At 34.0% G+C, this 13827-nt stretch overlaps 2 protein-coding genes across 2 annotated transcripts in view; one reads left to right on the top strand and one right to left on the bottom strand.

Moving 5' to 3' along the window:
- ZNF804B (zinc finger protein 804B) overlaps positions 1-13827 on the top strand; it is a 498952-nt gene that overhangs the window by 27698 nt on the left and 457427 nt on the right. The window lies entirely within an intron of this gene.
- TEX47 (testis expressed 47) lies at positions 11570-12328 on the bottom strand. Its single transcript, XM_012779582.3, has one exon. The coding sequence runs from the start codon at positions 12326-12328 to the stop codon at positions 11570-11572; it is 759 nt and encodes a 252-aa protein (XP_012635036.1).

Here is a 13827-nt window from a genome sequence, read left to right as displayed (position 1 = left end):
TCACACATATTCTAAACTCACATTTTGCACAGCAAGGTTTCTTCTAGAGATTAGTGCAATTATTTATTTTTTAAAAAATGTTTATTAAGACCAAATTATATTATGGAGTTGTACACATGGTCACTTGGGGACCTTTAAAGCAAAAGACCATTGTACATTGCCATTCAAACCCAGATAGAGCTTTCTTCCCTTGGGCCGTAATTGGACATTCAATCTCACATGAAAGGACAGATTCCTTACTTCCAACCAGAATAAACCTGTGGTCTTCCTTTCAGTAAAAATTTTGGAATCTTAAAAGGAATCTTAACATTCTCAAATCTACTTTGCAAATTTGCTGCCAAGAGCCAAGCTTTGGGAAATATTGTCTATACTTGTTCTATTTCCTCCCCAGACCTTCACTTCTCAAACCTGCATGCTACTTCTGCCTCTACTACATTTCACAGGTGGCTCTTTCCAAATGACCAATAACTTTCTTGTCATTAAACTCAGTTTTTAGTCTCTTTCTTATTTGACTTCGAGGCAGAAATTTTTTTTAATTTTAATTTTTATTCCTTCATATTATGGGAGTACAGATATTGTTAGGGTTACATATCTTGCCTCTGCCCCCCCCACCCCGCTATGCCAGAGCTTCTAGAGTGTCCAGCCTCCAGGTGGTGTGCACGGCACCCACTGTGCAAGTACATACCCTTCCTCACCTCCCCCCTTCCACCTGTCCACTTCCCAATTACAGATTTTTTTTCAAACATTTTGGTTACATTGTATATCTTTATCTCTCCCTAAAAAGGGATAGAGGTAATCCCTTCCCCCCCACAATGCTCACCACTTCCTTAAGATGTGGGTCTCCCCCCCAAATCCCTGTTGAACACTATCATTTTTTGAGCACTGTAGTTTTAGTCAATCAGTACCAATTTGATGGAGAGTAGATGTGTAGCCCCTTTCACAGATCTTGTGTCGTCTCGCTTTGTATTATAGCAGAAATTAATGCAACTCCCTATCTTTTCTCCCCAATTTAAAGTGGTTCTTCTATAATGCATATATAGTGATAGTATTTCCATGATAAATGTGAAACTGTGTCCAGTTTCTTTTAAGATAAAGTCATAGTCCTTAGGTAGTTGTAAATGTCTGTATAATCTGGCTCCATGCCTAATAATCCAGCCTCATATCATGATTCCCTTTTGTACTTCAAGCCCTGCCTTATTGAAATTCTTGCAGCTTTTGCAACACATTATGGCTCTTCTTTACTTTAACTTTTGAACATCTTTCTGCTAGGAAAAAAATATACATACATATATAAATCTCCTCTTTCAGGAACACTCCACTCCTACTCTTAGTCTTTTATTTGTCTCACTTCTATTTAACGTTCAGAATTCCCTGTATATTTCTTTCCTCAGAGATATCCCCTTACCCTCTAAACTAGGTAAAGTTAGAAAACCATTGCAACCTTTATTATTATCTACAATGATGGCAATTAATTGTTTAATTTCATTTTATGTGTCTGAGGTAGAGGGAGAATGAGACTGCATACACTCTAAGGTAGGAATTATGCTTAATTTGCTTATGATTGCACTTCACACCCCCATTTGCAAAGTGCCCGACACAGTATTTCAGTTCATACTTGCTGAAAAACTTCATGCAGAGAGAGAATAAAATTCAAGGTTCATATGTTCTTCCAGTATCAGTTGAGAGAGGCAATGGGCAAGCTGTAGCAATACAGTACCAAGATACCTTTTCACTTAAATTTTCATTGCAAATGGAACATATGCTATACCAGTGAACTTGGGGAGGGCCATGTAAAGTCTTTTGTGTGCTTGTGTCTTCCTTGGCCCCTAACACATGACTGTGCATATAATGGGCAGTCAATAAATAATTCTTGGATTAATGTTCAAATGACTTATTTGACTAAGGGAAAGAATTAAGCTCCACGAGCACTGCCTATTTTATTTTTGGCTCCACTGAATGCAGATATAAGATTAAGGGGAAATGGGATGTTTTAGGCTCAGAATAATCTTTGGGACAATTTCTCCTTTAGCTTAATTTATTTTGAATTACCAAACTGCTTTCATTCTGTTTTCTTTACTAGTGGTTGATTATTTATATCAAAAAATGCATGTTAGTACCTAGCCATTTAAACAAAGAATAAAATTTAATATAATGTATGTCATCTATGCCTTATCTATGCATGCACATGTATGTGTACATATGAGAAGCATGTCAATAATTGAAAGCATGCCCTTGCTATACAAATCTAGTACTCCTTGTATGTTTCTTACCTCAGTTTCTTACCCCAAGAACAGCACCATCATGTTGGAAAAACTAGAAACCTAATATATTTGACACCTTTCTCTCCCTCATAACCTATATTTATTTACCTGCTAGTTATCTCTTAAATTGGCATTCTTACGTCCATTTCCACAGTCATTAATCTAGTTCAAGCTATATTATCTTCTGCAAGAACAGTTGTAACAACTTATGGGGGGACATATCTGCACCAAGGTGTTCTCTGCCAGGCCATTCTCTACCCAGTAGCAAAACAAGTCTGATTATATTTTGCATAAAATCTTCAATGACTTTCCCTCAACTTTAAAGAACAATGCCTCATTCTTCGTGGTTTCTTTGGACTCAGTGGCACTATTTTTTTTTTTTTTTCTGTTGCCTGGACTAGAGTGCCGTGGCATCAGCCTAGCTCACAGCAATCTCAAACTTCTGGGCTCAAGCAATCCTCCTGCCTTAGGCTCCAGAGTAGCTGGGACTACAGGCATGTGCCACCATGCCCAGCTAATTTTTTCTATATATTTTTAGTTTGCTAATTAATTTCTTTCTATTTTTAGTAGAGACAGGTTCTGGTTCTTGCTCAGGCTGGTTTTGAACTCCTGATCTTGAGCCATCCACTTGCCTCGGCCTTCCAGAGTGCTAGGATTACAGGCATGAGCCACCACGCCCGGCCTCTCAGTGGCACTATTAAACTTGCTATTTAGGTGTTGTCATTTAATATTGTAATCTGGCATTTCAGTTTCTTATCCATCTTTGTACTAAAATAGATGCAACCAGGATGGAAATTCTTTTGGGATGTTGATATAGCCCCTAGATACTCACTGAAAGAGTAGGTTAATTATTAATTCAGACATTAGGCTTTCAAATTTTAATCCAAGCACATAAGTCTTATCCTCTACCTACCTGGTTGCCTTAGACTGCAGGCTTGCTTTCAGACACAGTTTCGACTAATAGTTTTGGGGCTTCGTGGGTTTCTTTATGATGCTCATGGATTGCACAATGTAGATGAGCAGAGGCCCCAAAAATGATATATAACTTGTTCATGGGCATATAATGAGTTAGTCATAGAGACAGTACATAACAGAAGTCATTCATCTCACTTCAATGTTCTTTTTAATTTTTCATTTTGATTTTGGCTGGAACAGAGTATGTGCTCAAGAAATGTCATTGCATGTGATAAAAAGTGAAGAATCAAAGAAAGAATTAAACTATTACAAGTTATGTAGTAGTTTTTGTCTTCTATGAAAGAAACTTAGTTATAGAATAGTCCATAATTAATTTTGCTTTCAAAAAGCAAAGTATAGTATAAACTGGGAAGAAAGAGGAGGAATGGTAGACTTGAGTGAAAGTAATCCCCGAGGAGATCATTATACTAGAGTCCATTTTAGTAACATGTAACTATGTTTCAACAGAAATTTATTCTTCCCTAAATCAAGACTTTAAAATTAATTCAATGTTTTAAAACTACATTAATATTTTAAAAACAGAAATGTGAGCTATATAACTTAAAAAATCAAATTTAGAATTTTATGATAATTTAAGCATATATCTCCAGGAATAGATAAGCATGAGTAATAAAATAAGGATTTGAGAAACATAAAGAAAACACCTTTAATGTGGAATAAAGATGATATGCCTTCCTAGTAACTTGCTCAGATGTTCCATTAGAAAATGGTACTTTAACCCAGTGAAACTGGGATGAGCTCTTGTACTTGGCTCAGTGAGTACTAATATGTAAATATAAAAGTTTGACTGAATCACTTCCAGAATGGCTTCTTGGTATCCTTCTGAATTAGAGTGGAAGAAATTATTACATGGGTAAAACTGGAGATTTTAGATAAGTTGCAACAATTGTATTTTGACTTGTGCCATTAAGAGCTTCATGGACAATGGCCAGAGCCTAATAAATCATGTAAGAGCATTTTAATATATTGAGATTGCACAGCAGTTTTGATAAAAATAAAATTAATCTTATGGAAAAAATTTTTCAGATATTTTAAACAATTTCTTTTTTGTTATTGAGGCACTGAAGATACAAATATCAAAAACAAAAAAAGAAGAACACATGCCGTGGTAATCGTTTACAAGTTGCTGGGAGAAAGAAGAATATGAACATAAACAACAGCAGTATGGCAGGAAAATTGCTAGAATGTGGTGGAGTACCATGGACAATGAGGACAGAAAAGGGTTTCTTGAATTTGCCAGTCTTCACAGAAGAAATAAAATTTGATTGAGAAGCAGAGTTTTGCTAAGAGAAGTGAGGAAGGATGTTGAAGGTAAACAGCATAGAAATATTGGGTGCCCATTAGAGAAAGAAATGTGGAAATGAGAATGAGAAAAGAGAAAGGGAAAGAGAAAATCACAAAGTGAGGCCGGGTAGCTAAGTAAGAAGAATCTGAGATTCATGGCTTTGCAAATCATAATATAATTTTGCTTTTTTTCCTGGAGGTAAAATGAAAGCCATTGAAGAATTTTGATCAGGAGAATAACATTTATTGAGCACCTACTGTACTCAAATTACTGAATTTAACTGTTAACTAAACTTTGAACTCTGTAAAGAAATGTTTAATCATGCTTCTTTGAAGATGTTCCTTCACATTAAGTTTAAAGGCTTTATTACATACAATGAGTTTACATATATACTTGGAAAAGATGAATTTGAGAATGTAACTTAAAAGATGAGGTTTGCATGCTTATATTGCAGTGAAGTTAACTGTTTGTCAAACTGTAAATTCTGTAACAAAGTGTTTAAACATTCTTCTTTAAAGATGTCACTGTATGTTAGGCTTTTTACATCATTATTTCATATGCTAACCATAACCAATCTTAAAACTGTAGATACTGTTATCACATTCATTTTGCAGATGAGGAAAATGAGGTGTAGAGAGAAACAAATTACAGTTCTATAAAGTTGCAGATCTTGGTTTAGATTCAGCAATTTGACATCAGAGGTGTCTTAAACCTTATGCTCTCTTAAACCTTATGCTATTATTCTACCTTTATGCTTGATAGAACTATGTATGTCACAGGCTGAGAAGAGAGAGGAGTGAGGAGGAGATTGGACAGTGAGATCCCTAAGAAGGACACAGAGACAAGACCAGATGCTAGAAATACTGTGGAAATGGATGGTGCTTGGATTGATTGGCTCTCAATGATAAAAAGAGAGGGAGGAACCTAGGATGAGTTTCAAATTTCTGATTTCAGATTTCAAACAATTGTTTGTATTGGCACATTTGATACTAACAAGTAGTGTATGTGGGGGGAGGGTTAAAGAAATAGTGGCCACTGGAAATGATGCATTCCATCTAGAGCACGGGAAGATGGAAATGCCTGTGAGGATCCACTGGGACTTCTTGAGAGTGCCCTGTGTAAGGAACGGGGAACAGGAGGGATCTGGTGTAGCAGTAAAGAAAACACTTAGAATTAAGTCCACACCCTGTAATCATGACTGCTAGGCACTACATCGTGTTCCCTATCCACCCTCCCTAACCTCATTCTCCTCTTAGTTCCAGTACTCCAGCTACTCTAGTCTTCTTTCTGTTCTTCAAACACAACAATTTTGCTCCTACCCCGGGGCCTTTGCCCTTCTTGTTCTCTTTTATAGAATGTTCTCACCTTTACCATCTCATCCTGACACGAATGGCACCTCTTCTCATTCAGATCTCAGTTTGGAGATGACTTCCTTTGAGAAGGCTTCCCTGACCACCAAAGGTAAACTGGACCCCTTATATCACTGTCAGTGTTAACACTTTTTTTTTCACAGCACACAAAGTCATCTGAAATCATCTTCTCTGTTTCATCCAATGAGCACATGCTCATTGGAAACACGAACCTTGTCTTTATTTTTATTTTTTACCATTGTGCCTTCAGGGCCTAAACAGTGCTGAAAACAAAGTAGTTGTACAATAAATATTTGTGAAATGAATAAATGAAGATATAGACATGTATTCGGAGTCATTAGCTCGTAGGTGGGCATTGTGGTCATGGCATGGATTGGATTGGATTTGAGGAGCATACCACTAGAATGAGGAGGGAAAGAGATGAACGCCTTATCAAGGCTATCATTCTCTCTCCTTGGGGATAGAAGGCGATCCTTTCCACTGAAAATTATAGGTGAGCAAATTCTTTAAATATTCATATTCAGTTAAAAATGGATCCTTTTTGTTCTAACTTCATAGCTACTTATGTTCAATCAGATATATTTGGTCTAAATTATAAGGCAAATCTCTTCGTAAGTTTCTGCCTGTATAGAAGCATGCTAGCAAAAGTATTTTAATGAATCTAGAGTCCAACCATTATTAGAAATTAATAATATAATAAATAACCAAAATAAAATGTGTTGAACTTGGTCTTTCAAAAAAATGAAAAAATACAGAGACTGGCACTGAGGATCGTTTCTTTTTTTTTGATTAGTATGTGCTAATATTTTTTTTCTTTTATTTCTGCATATTATGGGGGTACAGATTTTAAGGTTTCAATAAGTGCCCTTTTCCCCCCTACCCCCACAAGTCTGAGTTTCCAGCATGACCATCCCCCAGATGGTACACATCTCACTCATTATGTTCTGTTATGTGCAGTTTTTAACATCTAAGAAAACATCTTTATTAGCTGATCTGATGTTGAGTTGCTGTATAAAGAAACGATATTTTCTTAGATGTTAAAAACTGCCCAATATAAAGGATCGTTTCTTTATATAGCAACCCAACATCAGATCAGCTAATGAAGATGTTTTCTTAGATGTTAAAAACTGCCCATAACAGAATTAAAAATTCTAACATAATGAGAAAAAGTGAGTTTACAAGCATAATTTGCTTAAAATTATTTACTTATAGAGGAATCAAGATTTGTATAACTAAGAGTGATGGAGTGACATAGGGAATTCCTATTATCTTGCTTTTATTTTACTATTATAGTAGTGTATTGTTATATTGTTACATTTGCTTTTACTATTGGCAAAACACCTTGATTGGGCCTCAGAATCTTTATCTATAGAACAAAGAGAGTAAAGCAGATATTTGAAGGGGGTTCTCTCTATAGTCTTTTAAAACCTGTGCGTTGTATTTGTTATATAAACACTATCAGCAGGTAATCTAGAAATTTAACTAATTGACCACAAGGGGGAGAACTCTAATTCTATATTAAATCATTTAACATAATATAAAATAATCTGAAAGTACTTTGCTATATGATGTTGGTGATAGTCTGCCTCATTTCTACTTCCTCGTCCAAGTTGAGTGGATTCTACTGTAGGAGATAGGTTTAACTTAATTGAAATATGGTTTTGTGTTGCTAAAGTTATGATAAAGTCACTGGATGTCAAAATCTATTTCTATTAAGCAATGATGTTCCACAAAGGACTACAGATGCCTCTTTTATTAAAATGAAGATAGTAGAATTTCAGAATTCATCCTGTGAGAGTTTTTTCTTTCAAATAATATCATTTCAGTTTTTTTCAAGAAATCTATAACTTTCGTGAATGCCGTTGGTCAACTCCGAAACCAGCATAAGATCATCAACAGGGCAGTCTATTGTAAAGTACTCATAATAAACAAAAATAATTAGAATGGTGCTGGCCATACCATTTGAATGTTTTATGTTCATAGAATATATATGAGTATATGTTGTATGATCATTGTTATATGAACATTAAATGTTATATATTCGCAGTGTTAAATTTTATTTTTCTGTTCAGGTTAAGTTCCATACTTATGTTTTATTTAATATTTTATTGTAAGGAAACTATAACTTTTTCATTGAGTAGATAATTGCTTTATGAGTCTTACTAAGGTTTAATGATTCACAATTTCGGATTCCATCAAACTAAATTCTATTTGTAAGATATGAGTATAAGATTTCTGGACTTTCTCAAAGATACCCAAACATACACAGTTAAGTCAGTCCCCTTTAAAGATATTATATTAATCACCCATGTAAGTATCTCAATAATGCATCTATTACAGAAAATAATTTGTGTTTCCTCTGAGACCCTTAGAGGTAGTGTCACACTTTTTTCTTAAATATGTTCAATGACAGATCTTCCTTTGAAATTGGGTGTAATGTTTAAAAATAAACATTGCTATGAATTAAGAGGGAATATTAAATTTACTAATCAGGTATAAGTATAATAATAATTTGGGTGTCAAAAATTAGATATAACTGAAATATTAAAGTTCCCTTTGATTTATAAACCTCCTTTAGCTGCCATAAAAGAGTCACAAAATGTTGTCAGCAATGGTGTTGACACTGGCAGAAGTATAAATCCTCCTGAAGTGATTATTAAGAAGAGTCATTTTCATTTGAATAAATTCATTCTAGTGTGTTCACTAAACTCAGTAAATAATGAAATAAGTAATTTGATTTATTTCCAATCACTTTTTATTTCTCAGTTACTTTTATAGTTGGAGATTCTTGAATGCTATAAATTTAAAATTACAGTATACTAAGTAAATCAGTAACATTATTTATTTATTTATTTATTCTTATTTTTCCTCAGATGCTTTGGATGAGTAAATATTATCATTTAGAGATACTTCTTCCAAAAATGATTCAGATTAAGGATGTTCTCTGCTTAATGAATTATTAATAGTTTTCTATCAGTATCTATCACACCAGAAAGTATTACAGACTAGGCCAAGTGGTGGATACATGCACATATTACTGCTACTTGAATATCCAATGACTACCATAGTGATTGACTTACTAGTAAATATTTACTAGCAGATATCCAATAAATTTTTGGTGCATAAAGGAATGAATAATAAAGACATAAAATAGTTTTTATACATATATATTATTTTTCCCATTACATATATTATTCCAGACTGCTGCATAATCATCCACTCAAAATTTAGTGGCCTAAATCAATAATAGTCACTTATGTTGTTCACAGACATGCAATTTTGGCAGGAGGCAGTGGGAATAGCTTATCCTTACTCCACACAGTGTCAGCTGGGCTGGCTGCAGGGTTAACTGGAAGGCTGGAATCTGGAATCACCTGAAGTCTCTCTCACTCATAAGTTTAGTGGGTGATTCTGGCCATTGGCTGGGAACTCAGCTGATAATGTCACCTGGAAACTGCTTGGATTGCTCATGCTATAATGCTTGGGTTCCAAGAGCTAGCATTCAAATGAGCAAGGCAAACACGCATGGCATTTTTATGACCTAGTTTTGGAGATCACATGAAATCGCTTTTGTTGTACTTTGTTGGTCAAGGCAGTCACAGAGGTCTGCCTGATGTCAAGGAGAGGTATTTATTAGTAGAAGCCACCATACGATGGGAGGACTTTCAAGGGCATGTTGCAAGAAAAGTGTGTGGGATTGGATATATTGCAGTGACCATTTTGGAAAATGCAATGGGCCCTAATTTCATATTTATAAATATATAATCTTTATCCATAAACTGTACTTCTATTCTCTAGCTAACTTTAGAAAAGACTGTTTGCAGACAAAGTGCACCCTGCTAAAGGAATTTGATCTGATTCCATAAACATTTATTACTCATTTTCTCCTTCCTGTCTCTGCTTGTTCTGTTAAATATGCTGATCTGCCCTCCCAATCTGTTTTTCACATTCATTCAAAGCCTGATTGGACCAAGGCTTCCTTCTTTGATAAGTGTTTTCTCTACTCCATTTTTGCCTGGAAAACATTTATTCTCGCCTCCACTCAATTTGTCACCAATCATTTATTGATGGGCCCCTGTGTCTTTTTCACAGTTCAAGAATAGATAGCACATTGCTGACTAATATTAAACTCTTAATATATTCTAAGTTGATAGAAATTTTGAAAATTATACAATCCTTATTAACTAGATAATTTCTCATTTTCTCTAATATATATATTAGATATATTTATATATTTAAGTTATATTTATATATGTTAATACAAATATCTATATTTATATTAAATATATATTAATTATATAATATATATAATAATATATAAATTAATATAAATATATAATATATATTTGCTACTAAATTGGCATGAAAGAAACTTCAAGTTCACCTAAAAGTGAAATATACCACCCTGTATTTAAATATATTACACAATTTGAAAATAAGAATGGTATTTACTAAAATTTGATTCTGACATGGAACAATGATGCCAAAATTTCTGCATATAAAAAATTTGAAAAATGCACACTAAGATTGCATTTTGCCCCAGACTAAAAATTAAATAAGTAATAAAAAATGAGGCTAAAATTATATCAATGTTTCTTCCATTAAACCTGAACTCAGTTTCATAAGATATTGAGGCAATTTGGGACAAATATCATTGCAGTATTCAAAATATTGATGTTACTTAATTGTTTAAATTTAAACAGTGCAGAAAAGCATTAATTCTGGATAAAAGAGAGAGACCAACTTCTTGGTTATACAGAAATTATATGTAATTAATTGCTTTATAGGAAATGAATTCAGAAAATAACCAATGTGTTTATCTTACATGAAATTATTTAGAAACAAGCTTTAAAAGTGGGAAGATAATGTCTTATATGTACCTTGCTATATGACTTAGTGCCCAGCAAATGTCTGTCGCATAGAGGGATACTCAAGAAATGATGTTGCATGAAGGAGTACGATGCCATCTGATAATGTATTTTCTTGTTGTTTCAAATAGCTATTGTGTTCTTTACCTTTATAATGGTTTTGATATTTTTGATTATATAGGCCAGGATATGTAAGCTTTGGAACTATTTTCAAAGGTTAGGTTTTGTTTTCTGAATGCAGGGATTATACAGCAATCTATTTTCTCCCCTGTGCTCTCAAAGCCCTTCCTACAAACTGCTATTATAATAATTATCATATTATATTATATACATATCATATATTATAAAATAATTACTTTTACACATACTTGCCTCTAACCTTAGTCTGCAAGCAATTCAAGAGTGGGATTTTTCTCCTAAATTTTGTACCCCCATAACACTGTACTTCTGCTGTGTAGTAATAGTGGCTATTCATTAACTGTTGAGAGAATGCATGATAATCTGAATCGTCTTTTTGTTTTTTCATCTATACTTTTCTTTTAAAAATTAAGTCATTCCATGACAATCTTGTTAACATTTGAGAACTTATTAAACTCATCTATCCATTAAAATAATATATTGAACTTAGTATCAGAATAGACACATTTTTAAGTTTAGTTCCACATATTCTATAAAGATTAATATATTACTTTTGTGTTTATTGCAGTATTCTGTTCCTTTTTTTTATAAAAGAATAATTTAGAAATATTTTCCTTTTATTTAAGTAGCATAAATTCCTTAAGAGATGTGAGCACACAGTCTCTACCAATCCTAGAAACGGGAAGGAGCAGGCCATACCACCTCCGAATCCAATGTGATATGCACAGGTCTATTGTACATCTTTATGAATGCTGCCGGGTCCATGAATTCTTCAGATTCGCACAAGTACTTTATGATATGTTCTGGAAGGAGTAGGTCAGGTACAGCGTTGTGCAAGTTATCACCTGGTCCTTTAGTGCCCACTTTAATAGTCTTAAAAAGGTAGAGTGACAGTTTGTGAGTTTGGGAGATAAAATCTGTGACGACCTCTTTTAAAGACTGGGATTGTGTCACATCATCGAGATACATAACTGGCACTTTGATTGCTGAAACATGCCATTGCATGAAGAGCCTTGTTGGGATGTTATGGGAAATGACTATAATTTTCATTTCTTGTATAAAAAATTCGTTCTCATCGTTTTCATGGCTAAGATAATCTAGGAGAATTTGGAAGAGAGTACCATTGGATGACTCAAGGATATGCAGCAAGGAGGTGGGGTATATGAGCAACAATCCTGTCACTGCTTCTTCTAGATGATGTTTCAATATTGACTGAAATAGTTGTTCATAGTATTCAGAAATATCTTTTTTTTCCACATTTTCTTGTGTCTTGGCCACTAGAAACATCCTATGAAGTAGGAATTTCTTTAGCTGTAGTCTTTGTTTCTCCTCCTTAAAGTGCAAGTAATTACTACGTGGAACTTGTGGCAATAGAAGAGGTTCCAAGGGAAATTCCCCTTTTTTGGCCTTCCGTTTATGGGTGAAGGGCATGATGAATCTTATTTATTCTTCTAGATGATTCCAGTTTTTAACATATCACTATATTTACACTATCACGATACCTCTTTAGTGATGAACTCTTATTTCTTCGGAAAAAAAAAAAGAAAAGAGTAAATCAGAGTTTGTCAAATATTTTTAAATAGCAAAATCCCTTTCCAGTGTTATCAATAAACAATGTCTTTGACATGAAAAAGAATGTTAAGACTCAAACTATACATTTAAAAAAAATTTTACATTTAAATAACCAACAATCATATATAGGAAAAACTTCTCCAAATGTAACGTAAGTGGTGATTATAGATTATCCTGTATTTGTTAAATCTTTTAAAAATGTTATTTTTATGGTAATTCTTTTAATTTCCTTCATAAATTTTATTGGTCTATAAAATTTTTGAAAAAGATCTCTGGATTTCTAAGTCCTAATTAGCTTATTTAACTTATACTCAAGACACTAAAAGTTAATACTGTTACTTAGACAATAACAGTAAACATTTCAAGTATCAAGTTTAGATCCTTTTTTTTCCTATCAATGAATCTGAGAAATGACTCTTTTTTCTCTTTTTTTTCCCCTTGTTGTGGTTATAAGGGCTAAATATATTCTGCTACTTTATCGTACTCTTCTTACAAATCTCCTTTATTTTTTCCAGGTCAACTTAACATTTATTTTTTCAAATACTTGTTTCATTTACCTGTCCTTGAGGTCCTGCTTGTTATCCATCATGCTTCCAACTGCCATTCCTCTGGTGTTCTCAGCTGCCCTGTGTTCTGACATCCACAGAGCCTCAGTGAGCCAGAATGTCAATGGCATTAAAGGGCCAAAGCGCGCACTCCTGTTTCTTAATTTAATGAGGGTGTTGCTGGCCTCCTAATGAAGGATTTTCTAAGTTCTTGGTGACCATCAGGAAAAGAATTTTGTTATACACCATGTAAGCCAAACAAGCAACAGCTTCTTTTAATTGAAAGCAAAAGTATGCTCTTAGAGGGGTGAACAGGTAGGCTTGAAAAAGAGCAATTGCACTGAGAGGAAGTGGTATTTGGTCTTTTGAAGTCTTACTAATTGAGGGGAGGAATATTCAAAGCTAAGGAATTGGCTTTTACTAAGAATTTGAGTGATAATTCCTAGAATTGGGTTCTCTTTCATTTTTATACTTTTGTCTAAAAGTATAAAAATTGTATACAGTTGTCTTAGAACTGTCAGGGTAATTTCAAGGGCAGGAACATTTTTTAAAAAAACAATGTAAATGATATTGTAATTAGCCAAAGTTCAAGTAAGGTGACAAAGATAGCTAACAAGCTGCTTGAAGCTTGTTCTTGCCTGCAGTTCTCAGCCCCTCTAGTTAGCTTTTGCCTGAGGGCTGTTTACTTTAACACCTGCACCCAATCTTCAAGCCCCTTCACCCTGTCTCAGCTCTGTCTCCTAGTTTCCTACTTGAACAAAGGTATATCTGACAAATACCTTTAGAAGACTATAGAGGAAGTGCTTCTTTTCC

This window comes from Microcebus murinus, chromosome 9 (genome assembly GCF_040939455.1).
Source record: "Microcebus murinus isolate Inina chromosome 9, M.murinus_Inina_mat1.0, whole genome shotgun sequence".
In the NCBI taxonomy this organism is placed as follows: domain Eukaryota; kingdom Metazoa; phylum Chordata; class Mammalia; order Primates; family Cheirogaleidae; genus Microcebus; species Microcebus murinus.
Note: the sequence above shows the minus strand (reverse complement) of the source record. Positions and strands in the feature narration are given on the sequence as shown.

Coding starts and splice junctions, on each gene's coding strand:
- TEX47 (XM_012779582.3), bottom strand. CDS start 12,328: ATGCCCTTCACCCATAAACGGAAGGCCAAAAAAGGGGAATTTCCCTTG.